Genomic DNA, 13,252 nt, shown 5'->3' with positions numbered 1-13,252 from the left:
TCATACCTGAATGGCCTATTGTTTTCCCTGTTTCTTCAATTTAAGTCTGAATTTTGCAATAAGGAGTTCATGGTCTGAGCCACAGTCAGCTCCTGGTCTTGTTTTTGCTGACTGTATAGAGCTTCTCCATCTTCCTGCAAAGAATATAATCAATCTGATTTTGATATTGACCATCTGATGATGTCCGTGTGTAGACTTGTCTCTTGTGTTGTTGGCAGAGGGTGTTTGTTTATGACCCTTGCGTTCTCTTGGCAAAACTCAGTTAGCCTTTGCCCTGCTTCATTTTGTACTCCAAGGCCAAACTTGCCTATTACTCCAGGTATCTCTTGATTTCCTACTTTTCATTCCAATCCCCTATGATGAAAAGGACAACTTTTTTTGGTGTTAGTTCTAGAAGGTCTTGTAGGTCATCATAGAACTATTCACTTTCAGCTTCTTTGGCATTAGTTGTTGGGGCATAGACTTGGATTACTGTGATATTGAATGGTTTGCCTTGGAAATGAACAGAGATCATTTTGTCGTTTTTGAGGCTGCACCCAAGTACCACATTTCAGACTCTTCTGTTGACTATGAGGACTACTGCATTTCTTCTAAGGGATTCTTGCCCACAGCAGTAGATATAATGGCCATCTGAATTAAATTTGCCCATTTCCATTCATTTTAGTTCACCGATTCCTAAAATGTTGATGTTCACTTTTGCCATCTTCTGTTTGACCACTTCCAGTTTACCTTGATTGATTGATCTAACATTCCAGGTTCCTATGCAATATTGTTCTTTACAGCGTCAGATTTTACTTTCACCATGAGATACATTCACAGCTGGGCATTGTTTCTGCTTTGGCCCATCCAATTCATTTCTTCTGGAGCTATTTCTCTGCTCTTCTCTAGCAGCATATTGGACATCTACTGACCTAGGGGGTTCATTCTTTAGTGTCGTATCTTTTTGCCTTTTCATACTGTTCATGGGACACTCAAGCCAAGAATGATGAAGTGGTTTGTCATTCCCTTCACCAGGGGACCACATTTTGTCAGAACTCTCCACCATGACCCATCTGTCTTGGGTGGTTTCCTCCATTGCATGGCTCATAGTTTCATTAAGATGCACAAAGCTGTGATCAATTTGGTTAGTTTTCTGTGATTGTGGTTTTGTCTCTGTCTGCCCTCTGATGGATGAGGATAAGAGGCTTGTGCAAGCTTCCTGATGAAGGAGGGACTGCCTGGCTGTAGGGGAAACTGGGTCTTGCTTTGATGGGAAAGGCCATGCTTAGTAAATCTTTATTCCAATTTTGTGTTGGTATATTTTCTAAACTGTTTCTCCTGAATTTTGAAAAGTTCCTGATCTTGCAGTTGGCCTTTCTGCAGGGATTTGATTAGAATTATATTGAATTCATAGGTTCCACTCAGAAAAATATGTATTCTTTATAGGTGAGTTGTTTACATTCTCAAGACATTGCTTTTAAATTTTGTTTTGGTTGGTGAATTGGCTTGAACATTTGAGTTGAGGATAATGAGGAAATTTTAAAGGTTTAGGTAATTTTTATTGAGGAGCAAAATGGAGAGCCCAAACAGACAGATCAAATAAAACCAACAACAGTTTTCAGGGTTCTTTTATAAGTAGTAGGATTGCTAAGCCAAACTTGTTTAAACAAAACGGTATGTGTTGTATCATAAAAGCTAGCAGGTCCCAGGAAGACTTGACTTTGGGCATGCCCTTGACTCCAGAACTCAAACCTTTTGTCTGGGTGTATCGTCTGCCTGTGTTTCCTTAGGGTTGGTTCCAGTCTTAAACAGGCACTCCCTCATGGCCACAGGATGGCTGCCAATGCCTCTTACTATTGAATCTTTCCAGGTTAAAATTCAGCAGAAAGAGTCTTGTCCCAGAGTTCTCTGCAGAGGTTCTGAGAGTATGAGCGTCTGTCTTCAGGTGGTGCTAGTGGTAAAGAACCTGCCTGCCAATGAAGGGGACACAAGAGATGCGCGTTTGATCCCTGGGGTGGGAAGATCCCCTGGAGGAGGGCATGGCAACCCACTCTCTTTGCCTGGAGAATCCCATGGACAGAGGAGCCTTGCAGTTCGACTCCTTTGTGACCCCATGGACTTTAGTCCACCAGGCTCCTCTGTCCATGGGGTTTCCCAGGCAAGAATACTGGAGTAGGTTACCATTTCCTTCTCCAGAGGGTCTTCCCAATCCAGGGATCAAACTCGTGTCTCCTGCATTGGCAGGAGAATTCTTTACTGCTGAGTCACAAGGGAAGACCTAAGAGTAGGTTACTCTTACTTTAAGGAGTAGCGTGGCTACTGGGATGTCGCTATAGCCTGTTAACTCTGAAAATAATGACATGGGAGGGGTTTGAACTGGAAAAATAGTGACTGGGATTAAAGAAGCACTTGCATCAAAATCTTCCTTTAGGGAATATGTTAATTAAAAATGTCTGTTGTTATCTTTTTGAATGAGGAAGTAATATCATTGCATGATGTTATCTCATTTGATTAAAAGGGTTCGTGCTTTCAACACTTGGTGAAATAGTAGCTGTGCTTTACTGAATGTCTACTAAATGCCAGGCATTTCCTTTACTGATTTTTCCTGGCTCCTCACAGTGAGAAAGTGGTAGCTAATAAGATACCTACTTGCTGGTGGTAGGACCACCTTGTAATTCAGGTCTGGCTGATTTTGAAGGCTGCACTTTGTCCTTTGCCCTCTCTTGAGTCATCCTATTTCCAGTTTTCTAAATTGGAACACAGGCAGGAGCCTATTTTTCAAAAGACTATTTATGGTCATCTCTTACCTGTCTTAAGAGCTGTACTTAACTTTCTGTTGAGTTTTTAAAATTCTTAAGAAGTGGGAAATCAAGTCATCAGTCTGACCTATCTGGGCTCCTGCCATTTGCAAAATCATTTCTGTTTCTGTGTTGCACTTAATGAGTGCTTAGTTGTTTTTTTTTTTTTTTTTTAGAAGAACTCACTGATTGCCAATGTAATTAAAATGTGATTAGGCTGTGATTACTCAGAACCTGCTCCGGCTCCTTCAGCCACATCGCTCTAATGGCGCAGACATCTTCTCCTGCAGCTGAGAATTTTCCAGCAAGGAGAGCAGAGAGACATTTCATTTACATAATGGTGGGGCTCCCAACATTCAGAACTCCCCAAGGAATGCAGTCAGAATAGGAGCTGTAGAGCAGGGCACAGCAGCTGGGAGGCTAAGCCCCGGTGGGCTCCTCAAAAGCCGCACACACTGAATACATCTGGGTTCTCTTTCTCATCCTTAGTCAGCACCTGTGCTTTTCAGTGGTACTGTGGAAGTTTAAACTAATTCACACTGAAGTATAGACGGCCAGGAACTATTGAGTTTGGAGGAAAGTCTTTGCTACTTGTTGTTTTAGGCAGTATGACAATGAGAAGTCCAGGTGGATTGGTGATTTTGAGCTGGCTGGAGTTGGGAAGGCAATTTGTAGACCTTTTAAGATTCTGTCCATGTTATCAGTTACTTTAAGTTGTTAATGATTTACTCAAATCCTCCTTTCTGTCTTTTTGGGAATTGAATAGTTTTCTAAAAGCTCCAGATCCACTCCTTGCCCCCCCAGCACAGACAGTGGGTCTTTTCTCAGAGCAGGAATGAGGGAAACCAAGCAGTTGAAGATAGGGAGGTTGCAGATGTAGGATGCTTGTGAGTCAGATGCTGGTAAGTTGGGAATGACATTTTCCCTTCTGTTGTTACGGATGGGTAATGACACACATTATTCAAGTTAGGGAGATTCAGTTGGAAAATTCAGTCTCGGTTTCTCATCCGAAGGCTGCAGAGCACCCAGGGTCTTGGTGTTTGCTCCAGGGAGGTTTTGGTGTTTCTGTATCCTGGGGAGCTGTCTGTGTGCTGTCAGTCGTGTCCCATTCTTTGCGACCCTGTGGACTGTAGCCCACCAGGCTCCTCTGTCCTTGGGATTTCCAGGCAAGAATATTGGAGTGGGTTGCCATTTCCTTCTCCAGGGAATCTTCCCAACCCAGGGATTGAACTCATGTCTCTTGCATTGACAGATAAGTTGTTTATTGTCTGAGCCACCATGGAAGCCCTGTGTTCTGAGCACTCTGTAAACAGACTAAATAATGTGTCCTGCCCTCACAATCTCATGCTTTTTAAGTAGATATACATGCTTAAATGATTTATAAAATGTAAATTAATTGCACTCCTGAATCTAGCATTGCTTTTGGTCATTATGTGTTGTTGAACTATAGTTTTCAAAAAAGTAAAATGACTGTCAGGTACATGAAAACTGAACCTATAGACAGATTTTCTTTGATTAGGGAACCAGTTAGTTGTTATTACTGATTCAAAAGCATCTGAAAAGATGCTTTTAGAATATTTAAAGATAATTTGATGGCTGAGTTAGATGTATAATTAGTGTCTATGAGGCTCATAACTCCTGGAAGTTACAGGTGTTGGCAGAAGAAAAATCTCAGAACCTGAAAGTTGCAAGTTTTATTCAGGGAACCTACTGAGGACAGTATCATCTGAGGAATTCTCTGAAGACTTAAAGAAGGAGTCAAGGTGTATATTAATAAGAGTATTTGCTGGAAGAAAAACATGTAGTTGAACATCAAAAGCTTACTGCTAATCACAAAGAAAACATGATCGTAGTACTTTTCCATGTCGGGGAAGATGCAAGATTCTTAGCTCATTGAAATCATTCCTTAGATATGAGTCTTAACTGTCTATCTAAGGTCGGTATCCAGAGTACAGAAAGGTTCGTTTTTTCTCCCTCCTGAATTCCCTGAGGCTGCACTGTGGTCAGTGGTGGCAGCTGAAGGCTTGATCTTTGTAGAGCCAGAATGGCAGGAAGCATTCCCCATCTACAGCGCCCCCTCCTGGTCACAGATTTGATCTAGGGTTGGGAGGCATTTCATGACAAATTTGTCCCACTGTACTAGGAATTCTCATGCTTAGGTCAGATGGGGATTTCATTGATAGGCCATTCAACAAGTTTTTTTTTTTGAATTAAGCCCTGTTGATAACCTAAAATTCTATGGGTTGTCTGTTGTACTAGTTTACCATCTAGGAAATTCTTTCCCTTGTTGCTTCTTCCTATGTCTTGTTGTTCAGTCACTCAGTTGTGTCCGACTCTTTGCGACCCCGTGCACTACAGCTCACCAAGCTTCCCTGTCCTTCACTATCTCCTGGAGTTTCTTCAAACTTATGCCCATTGAGTTGGTGATGCCATCCAACCATCTTATTCTGTGTTGCCCCCTCTCCTCCTGCCTTCAATCTTTCCCACCATCAGGGTCTTTTCATCAGGTGGCCAAAGTATTGGAGCTTCAACATCAGCCTTTGCAATGAATACTCAGGATTGATTTCTTTTAAGATGGACTGGTTTGATCTCCTTGTTTTTCAAGGGGCTCTCAAGAGTCTTGTCCAGCACCACAATTTGAGAGCATCAATTCTTTGGTGCTCAGCCTTCTTTATGGTTCAACTCTCACATCCGTACATGACTACTGGAAAACCATAGCTTTGACTCTACAGACCTTTGTTGGTAAAGTGATGTCTAGGTTTGTCATGGCTTTTCTTCCAAGGAGCAAGCCTCTTTTAATGTCGTGGCTCCAGGGCTTCCCTGATGGCTCAGCAGTAAATAATCTGCCTGTGATGCAGGAATTCCAGGAGATAAAGGTTCAGTCCCTAGGTTGGGAAGATCCCCTGGAGGAGGACATGGCAACCCACTCCATTATTCTTGCCTGGTGAATCCCATGGACAGAGGAGCCAGGCTGGCTACAGTCTATAAAGTTGCAGAGAGTCAGATGAACTGAAGTGACTTAGCACACATGCAGTCACTGTCTACAGTGATTTTGGAGCCTGAGAAAATACAGTCTGTCAGTTTCCATTTTTTTCCCCATCTTTTTGCCATGAAGTGATGGACCAGATGCCATGATCTTAGTTTTTGGATGTTGAGTTTTAAGCCAACCTTTGCAGTCACCTCTTTCACTTTCATCAAGAGGCTTTTTAGTTCATCTTTGCTTTCTGCCATAAGGGTAGTGTCATCTGCATATCTGAGGTTATTGATATTTCTCCCTGCAATCTTGATTCCAGCTTCATCCAGCCTGGCATTTCACATGATGTACTCTGCATATCAGTTAAATAAGCAGGGTAACAATATATAGCTTTGACATACTCCTTTCCCAGTTTGGAACCAGTCTGTTGTTCCATGTCCAGTTCTAACTGTTGTTTCTTGACCTGCATACAGGTTTCTCAGGAGGCAGGTAAGGTGGTCTGGTATCCCAGCTCTTTAAGAATTCCACAAAGTCAAAGGCTTTAGTGTAGTCAATGAAGCAGAAGTGTATGTTTTTCTGGAATTCCCTAGTTCTTTTTATGGTCCAACAGATGTTGGCATTTTGATCTCTGGTTCGTCTGCCTTTTCTAAGTCCAATTTCTACATCTGGAAGTTCTCAGTTCACGTACTGCTGAAGCCTAACTTGAACGATTTTGAGGATTACCTTGCTAACATGTCAAATGAGAACAATTGGGTAGTAGTTTGAACATTCTTTGGCATTACCCTTCTTTGGGTTTGGAATGAAATTTTGACCTTTTCCAGTCCTGTGGCCACTGCTGTGTTTTCCAAATTTACTGACATATTGAGTGTAGCATTTTAACAGCAGCATCTTTTAGGATTTGAAATAGCTCATGTGGAATTCCGTCACTTCCACTAGCTTTGTTTATAGTAATGCTTCCTCAGGCCTAGTGTCTTCACATTCCAGGATGTCTGGCTGGCTCTGGTGAGTGACCATACCATTGTGGTTATCTGGGTCATTAAGACCTTTTTTTATACAGTTCTTCTGTATATTCTTGCCAGCTCTTAATGTCTTCTGCTTCTGTTCGGTTCATACCATTTCTGTCCTTTATTGTGCCCTTCTTTGCATGAAATGTTCTCTTGCTATGTCTAATTTTCTTGAAGAGATCTCTAGTCTTTCCCATTCTATTATTTTCCCTTATTTCTTTGCATTGATCACTGAGGAAGGCTTTCTGCATTTCTTCTTCTTGGGGGTGATTTTGCTCATTGCCTCCTGTACAATGTTATAAACCTCTGTCTGTAGTTCTTCAGGCACTTTGTCTATCAGATCTAATCCCACGAATCTATTTGTCCCATGTCTAGAGCTGTACTATTATGGTTATTCTACATAGGGTTATATATGTAATCAGTTACCTCAAGTTGTTTAGCCACCATTAATTTTGTCAGAGGCCTGTTTTACACATCAGATAATGCAAGAGACAACAGTCTTATGAAATAGAATATCAGTAATATTTTTATTGTTCAGTCACTAAATTGTGTTTGACTCTTTGTGACCTCATGGACTGTAGCATGCCACTATCTCCTGGGGCTTGCTCAGATTCATGTCCATTGAGTTGGCAATGCTGTCTAACCATCTCATCCTCTCCCACCCTCTTCTCCTTTTGCCTTAAATCTTTCCCAGCATCAGGGTCTTTTCTAATGAATTGGTTCTTCACATCAGGTGGCCAAAATATTGGAGCTTCAGCATCAGTCCTTCCAGTGAATATTCAGAGTTGATATCCTTTAGGATTGATTGGTTTGATCTCCTTGCTGTTCCAGGGACTCTCAAGAGTCTTCTCCAGTACCACGGTTTGAAAGCTTCAATTCTTCAATGCTCAGCCTTCTTTATGATCCAGCTCTCACATCTGTACATGATTCTTGGCAAAATCACCAGTAACATATCAGTAATATAGCTGGTGACTTTAGTAAGGTCATAATACAGTAGACAGAGATACAAAACAGTTTGAAACAACAAGGAGAGAACAAATGAAAATGATGGTTAGTATAACTAGTGGCAGTCTGGATTACAATAAGCCATCAAGTCCAGGGTGAAGCCAGGTGGAGAAGCCAGATTCCAGAGGGATCAGGTAGAGAGGAAAAGATACATGTTTCATCTTCATTTTAGAAGGTATGCTTTATCAGCGTGTTGTAGGTCTCAGTTGTAGGTCTCTATTAGCATAAGAGGAAAGTTTTTCTGGAAAACAAAAATTAAAAGCCATGAATGCTTTGGACAAAAAGTCGTAAAAGTATAAATTGTATTTATCACTTCACTTGGTTCCATGTAATTAATTCCTGTTGATCTAGATGAAACCATCAGATTCTCCATTAGTTTTCAAATTTCTTACCCAGTTCAATGGTACTATCTGAAAGTCATCAGCAACTTATATTGGTCAAAAAGTCCTTTTTATGGATCTTCTTGAAGTAATTCATTTCATAAAAGTATCAGAGTAAAACAACGACAAAAGACTCAAAATGGCATGGCTAAAGATATCACTACAATGCAGTTGACAAGAAACTTGGTTATTTCTGGGACATGACACATTTTAAGATAATAACTAGAATTAGACTGGTAGCATTATACCAGCACACACCAGATTTTTAGGAATTCCATATAATTTTGGAATATCTATATTAATGAACTTCAGTTCAGTCGCTCAGTCGTGTCCAACTCTTTGTGACCCCATGAATCGCAGCACGCCAGGCCTCCCTGTCCAACTCCCAGAGTTCACCCAAACTCATGTGCATCGAGTCAGTGATGCCATCCAGCCATCTCATCCTCTGTTGTCCCCTTCTCCTCCTGCCCCCAATCCCTCCCAGCATCAGGGTCTTTTCCAATGAGTCAACTCTTTGCATGAGGTGGCCAAAGTATTGGAGTTTCAGCCTCAGCATCAGTCCTTCCAATGAACTCCCAGGACCGGTCTCCTTTAGGATGGACTGGTTGGATCTCCTTGCAGTCCAAGGGTCTCTCAAGAGTCTTTTCCAGCACCACAGTTCAAAAGCATCAATTCTTCGGCGCTCAGCTTTCTTCACAGTCCAACTCTCACATCCATACATGACCACTGGAAAAACCATACCCTTGACTAGATGGACCTTTGTTGGCAAAGTAATATCTCTGCTTTTTAATATGCTACCTAGGTTGGTCATAACTTTCCTTCCAAGGAGTAAGTGTCTTTTAATTTCATGGCTGCAGTCACCATCTGCAGTGATTTTGGAGCCCCCCAAAATAAAGTCTGACACTGTTTCCATTGTTTCCCCATCTATTTCCCATGAAGTGATGGGACCAGATGCCATGATCTTCGTTTTCTGAATGTTGAGCTTTAAGCCAACTTTTTCACTCTCCACTTTCACTTTCATCAAGAGGCTTTTGAGTTCCTCTTCACTTTCTGCCATAAGGGTGGTGTCATCTGCATATCTGAGGTTATTGATATTTCTGCCGGCAATCTTGATTCCAGCTTGTGCTTCTTCCAGTCCAGCGTTTCTCATGATGTACTCTGCATATAAGTTAAATAGGCAGGGTGACAATATACAGCCTCGACGTACTCCTTTTCCTATTTGGAACCAGTCTGTTGTTCCATGTCCAGTTCTAACTGTCGCTTCCTGACCTGTATATAGGTTTTTCAAGAGGCAGGTCAGGTGGTCTGGTATTCCCATCTCTTTCAAAATTTTCCACAGTTTATTGTGATGCACACAGTCAAAGGCTTTGGCATAGTCAATAAAGCAGAAATAGATGTTTTTCTGGAACTCTCTTGCTTTTTCCATGATCCAGCAGATGTTGGTAATTTGATCTCTGGTTCCTCTGCCTTTTCTAAAACCAGCTTGAACATCTGGAAGTTCACGGTTCACGTATTGCTGAAGCCTGGCTTGGAGAATTTTGAGCATTACTTTACTAGCGTGTGAGATGAGTGAAATTATGTGGTAGTTTGAGCATTGTTTGGCATTGCCTTTCTTTGGGATTGGAATGAAAACTGACCTTTTCAAGTCCTGTGGCCACTGCTGAATTTTCCAAATTTGCTGACATATTGAGTGCAGTGCTTTCACAGCATCATCTTTTAGGATTTGAAATAGCTCAACTGGAATTGCATCACCTCCACTAGCTTTGTTCGTAGTGATGCTTTCTAAGGCCCACTTGACTTCACATTCCAGGATGTCTGGCTCTAGGTGAGTGATCACACCATCTTACCCACATAATATAACCTAAGGTTTATCATCACTTATTTGACAATATCTTCCTATGTAATTTAACATACCAATTGAACCTAATTACTTTGGGTTGTTTCAGGGGCCCTTGGAATCATCTCAAAGTTACTTAGAGGTCAAAAGAACTTTGTCAAAGAAATCAAAAGGTTTTAAAACACTTGGTCAGATAGGATCATAGGTTAGTGTGAAGCAATACTTATTCATTGAACCAAAGTGACAATAAAAGATTTGAAAGGCAAATACAGAAAGTTACAACAGATTACTTAAAAGGTAAGGAAACTTTACAGTCTGCTATCAAAAGCAGATCAGTGTCCCAAGAATACTTTGGAGAGGGTGTCTGCAGTGGCTGATGGCTTAATCCTTACAGAACTGGAATCACATCAGCACAGGCAGACCTCATTTTAATGTGATTCTCTTTTATGTGTTCGACAGATATTGTGGTTTTTTCAAAGTGAAGGCTTGTGGCTGTGGCACATCAAACAAGTCTGTTGAAGCCATTTTTTCCAACAGCATTTGCTCACTTAGTATTTCTGTGTCACATTTTGGTAATTCTCACAATATTTCAGAGCCCCTGTGTCAGTAATATTCCCTGGAGAAGGGAAGGGCTGTGCACTCCAGTATTATGGCCAGGACACAGACTATGAGGCATAGACACAGACTCCTCTGTCCTCATAGACAGAGGAGCCTGGCAGGCTACGGTCCGTGGAGTCACAGAGAATCAGACGCAATTGAATGACGTTCACTTTCACCAGCAAAAAGATTACAACTTGCTGAAGGCTCAGATGATGGTTAGCATTTTCAATCCATAAAGTATTTTTAAATTAAGATATGCACATTTCTTTTTTAGACATATGCTATTGCATACTGAATAGGCTATAGTATAATGTAAAACATAGTTTTTATTTATATGCACCGGGAAACCAAAAAAATTCATGGGACTTGCTTTATTTCAATAATTGCTTTATTGTGATAGCTTGGAACCAAACCCACAATCTCTCTGAGGCATGCTTGTATATATTCCACCAGAGAGAACTTTTTGGTATCTTTGCCAGACAAAAATCTATAAGTTAACAAGTAACTTCACTAAGTGTGGAATCTTTAATCAGTAGTAAGTGGTGAGAGGAAGTAAGTTCATTACCCTAGACTAGGGGTCTGCACGTTTTTTCTCTGAAGGTCCAGATAGTAAATGTTTTAGGCCTCATGGGCCTTACATTTGCCATCTCATATTTTTGTCCCCCCTCTTTTCTCCTTTCTCCCTGGCAGCACAGAAACAGGCTGTGGGCTGGATTCAGCCTATGTGGCATCATAGTATGCTGGTCCCTACCCTAGACAATCCTTGGGTGGCCATTTCTCCATATGGTACCATCGGGGGAGTGTGTGATTTCCTCAGTTCTGTTTCGTTGCAACAAAAATTTGAAGCAATGAACAGACCAGTGTTACGGCTCTGTGTAGTTTCCTTGGATGGACCAGCATTACAGCTCTGTATTACAGCTCAGTTTTATTTAGAAAGTAAAGGAAAACACATCCTCAAGGTGTGAGGGCTGGCCAACCCAAAAGACGTGAAGAGAAGAGAAGCCCCTCCCACCCAATTTTGACTCTTTTTACATGTTTTTTCTCTTCCCCCTGGGCCTGCCCTATGTAAATTGGGCTAGCCAGGAGGGCTGTTTATCTGAGGTTGTCTCTCCAATCCTCCTCAGACCTTCCTTTGTTCTATTTTTGCTGGCTTTTCCCTTCTTTGTCTTTTAGCCACTGCCATTCTGGACTCCTTTTTCCTATTCTAACTACCTAACAATACAAAAGAGCATTCTGCCTACCTCTTTTACTTTCCAAGTTTGCATTTAATTTTCCTGACAGTGCTTTCTTTTTCAAAGAGTAAAATCAAGTACAATCCCCATTACTCTGGGTGGGGGTGGTAAAATTTAGATATTAAAAATCCTTCTTATTAGAAAGGCTGGCGACATGTTCCTAAATTCAGAAAAGGACAGGTTTGTTGGAAGAGGGGAGTGGGGACCAAGGATGCTCGTTTCAGGCACTTTAATTCTGACTCGTTAGAGGGACTCCACTGGCCAGAGGTTGAACATGGTAGTTTAGGTAGTTCTGTCCAGTTCTTCTAGACAGTGTAAAAGTGTCCCTGTTGAAAGTCAACAACAACAAAAAATGTCTTATGTATTTATTTGGCTGGGCTGGGTCTTAGTTGAGGCATGCAGAATCTAGTACCCTGACCAGGAACTGAACTGGGCCTGCTGCATTGGGAGCACGGTGTCCCAGCCACTGGACCGCCAGGGAAGTCTTGAAAGTCAACATTTTAAAAATGATTTACTTTGCTTTAAAATGCCTTTTCTAGCTACATAAGAAGGGATCTCTGTATTTTCTGAGAGTGTGATGAAGCTGTTTTTTGGAGGGAGATCTCTGGCAACCGGGAGAAGAATCAGCAGTGGCTTCACTGTCTGGTTTATTCACCTTGATGTTCTGTTTGGAAACAGATATAAATTGAGATTTCTTACCTGTTGAATTTTTTCAAATTTATTGAGACTCTCTCTTTTGCTATTGGTTCCTAGCAGGAGGCCTTGAATAATGCATGGAGTGATTGCTTCTATTGATAAACACAGTTAATTTTAATTATAGGACTAAGATTTGTGCTAATCTTTTTTCTGTGTTTTTATGATTTTGAGTATACATGTGAATTAATTGCTTTTAACTAAAGAGGGGAAAATGTCTTTTGGGGGCTTAAAGACATGTTTGCCTGTATTGGAGTGTGTGGGTTTGTTCTGTCTGTTTTGTTAACCTGCTGGGTTGTTGGTATCTGAGCAACATTTCACTGAAATCACCCTGGTTTATTGGAAAGTGCTCATTAAATATTTGGTTCAATTATTTTAAGGTGTTGTTTTGGGGCTTCCCTGGTGGCTCAGATGGTAAAGAATCCACCTGCAATGTGGAAGACCTGGGTTTGATCCCTGGGTTGGGAAGATCCCCTGGAGAAGGGAACGGCTACCCACTCCAGTATTCTTACCTGGAGAATTCCATGGACAGGGAATCCTGGCAGGCTGTAGTCCATGGGGTCATAACTGCACTGAGTGACTCTCATACTTTGGGGGGGTCAGTTCCTTGTGAGGGATCATGTTCTTTCTTTATTTCATGAAGATTCTAAGAGGGTAACCACCTAGTGCGAGATCAGCCCCAAATCTCTCAAACTGAAGATTTAGAATTTGATATAAAATTATTCCAAAAGAGCTTTAAAAACCAACCAG

The 13,252-nt window shown here is 41.4% G+C and overlaps 2 protein-coding genes across 3 annotated transcripts in view; one reads left to right on the top strand and one right to left on the bottom strand.

Moving 5' to 3' along the window:
• Window positions 1-13,252, top strand: part of USP13 (ubiquitin specific peptidase 13) — a 131,233-nt gene that overhangs the window by 108,460 nt on the left and 9,521 nt on the right. The window lies entirely within an intron of this gene.
• PEX5L (peroxisomal biogenesis factor 5 like) overlaps window positions 4,386-13,252 on the bottom strand; it is a 319,912-nt gene continuing 311,045 nt past the window's right edge. Inside the window, exon 15 of the mRNA XM_070791538.1 lies at window positions 4,386-8,001. Coding sequence (XP_070647639.1) covers window positions 7,980-8,001 — 22 coding nt within the window. The 3' untranslated portion in view covers window positions 4,386-7,979. The remainder of the gene's footprint in view (window positions 8,002-13,252) is intronic.

This window comes from Bos indicus, chromosome 1, assembly GCF_029378745.1.
Source record: "Bos indicus isolate NIAB-ARS_2022 breed Sahiwal x Tharparkar chromosome 1, NIAB-ARS_B.indTharparkar_mat_pri_1.0, whole genome shotgun sequence".
Taxonomy (NCBI): Eukaryota; Metazoa; Chordata; class Mammalia; order Artiodactyla; family Bovidae; genus Bos; species Bos indicus.
The sequence above is the reverse complement of the archived record's forward strand: the minus strand, read 5'-3'. Positions and strand labels throughout refer to the sequence as shown.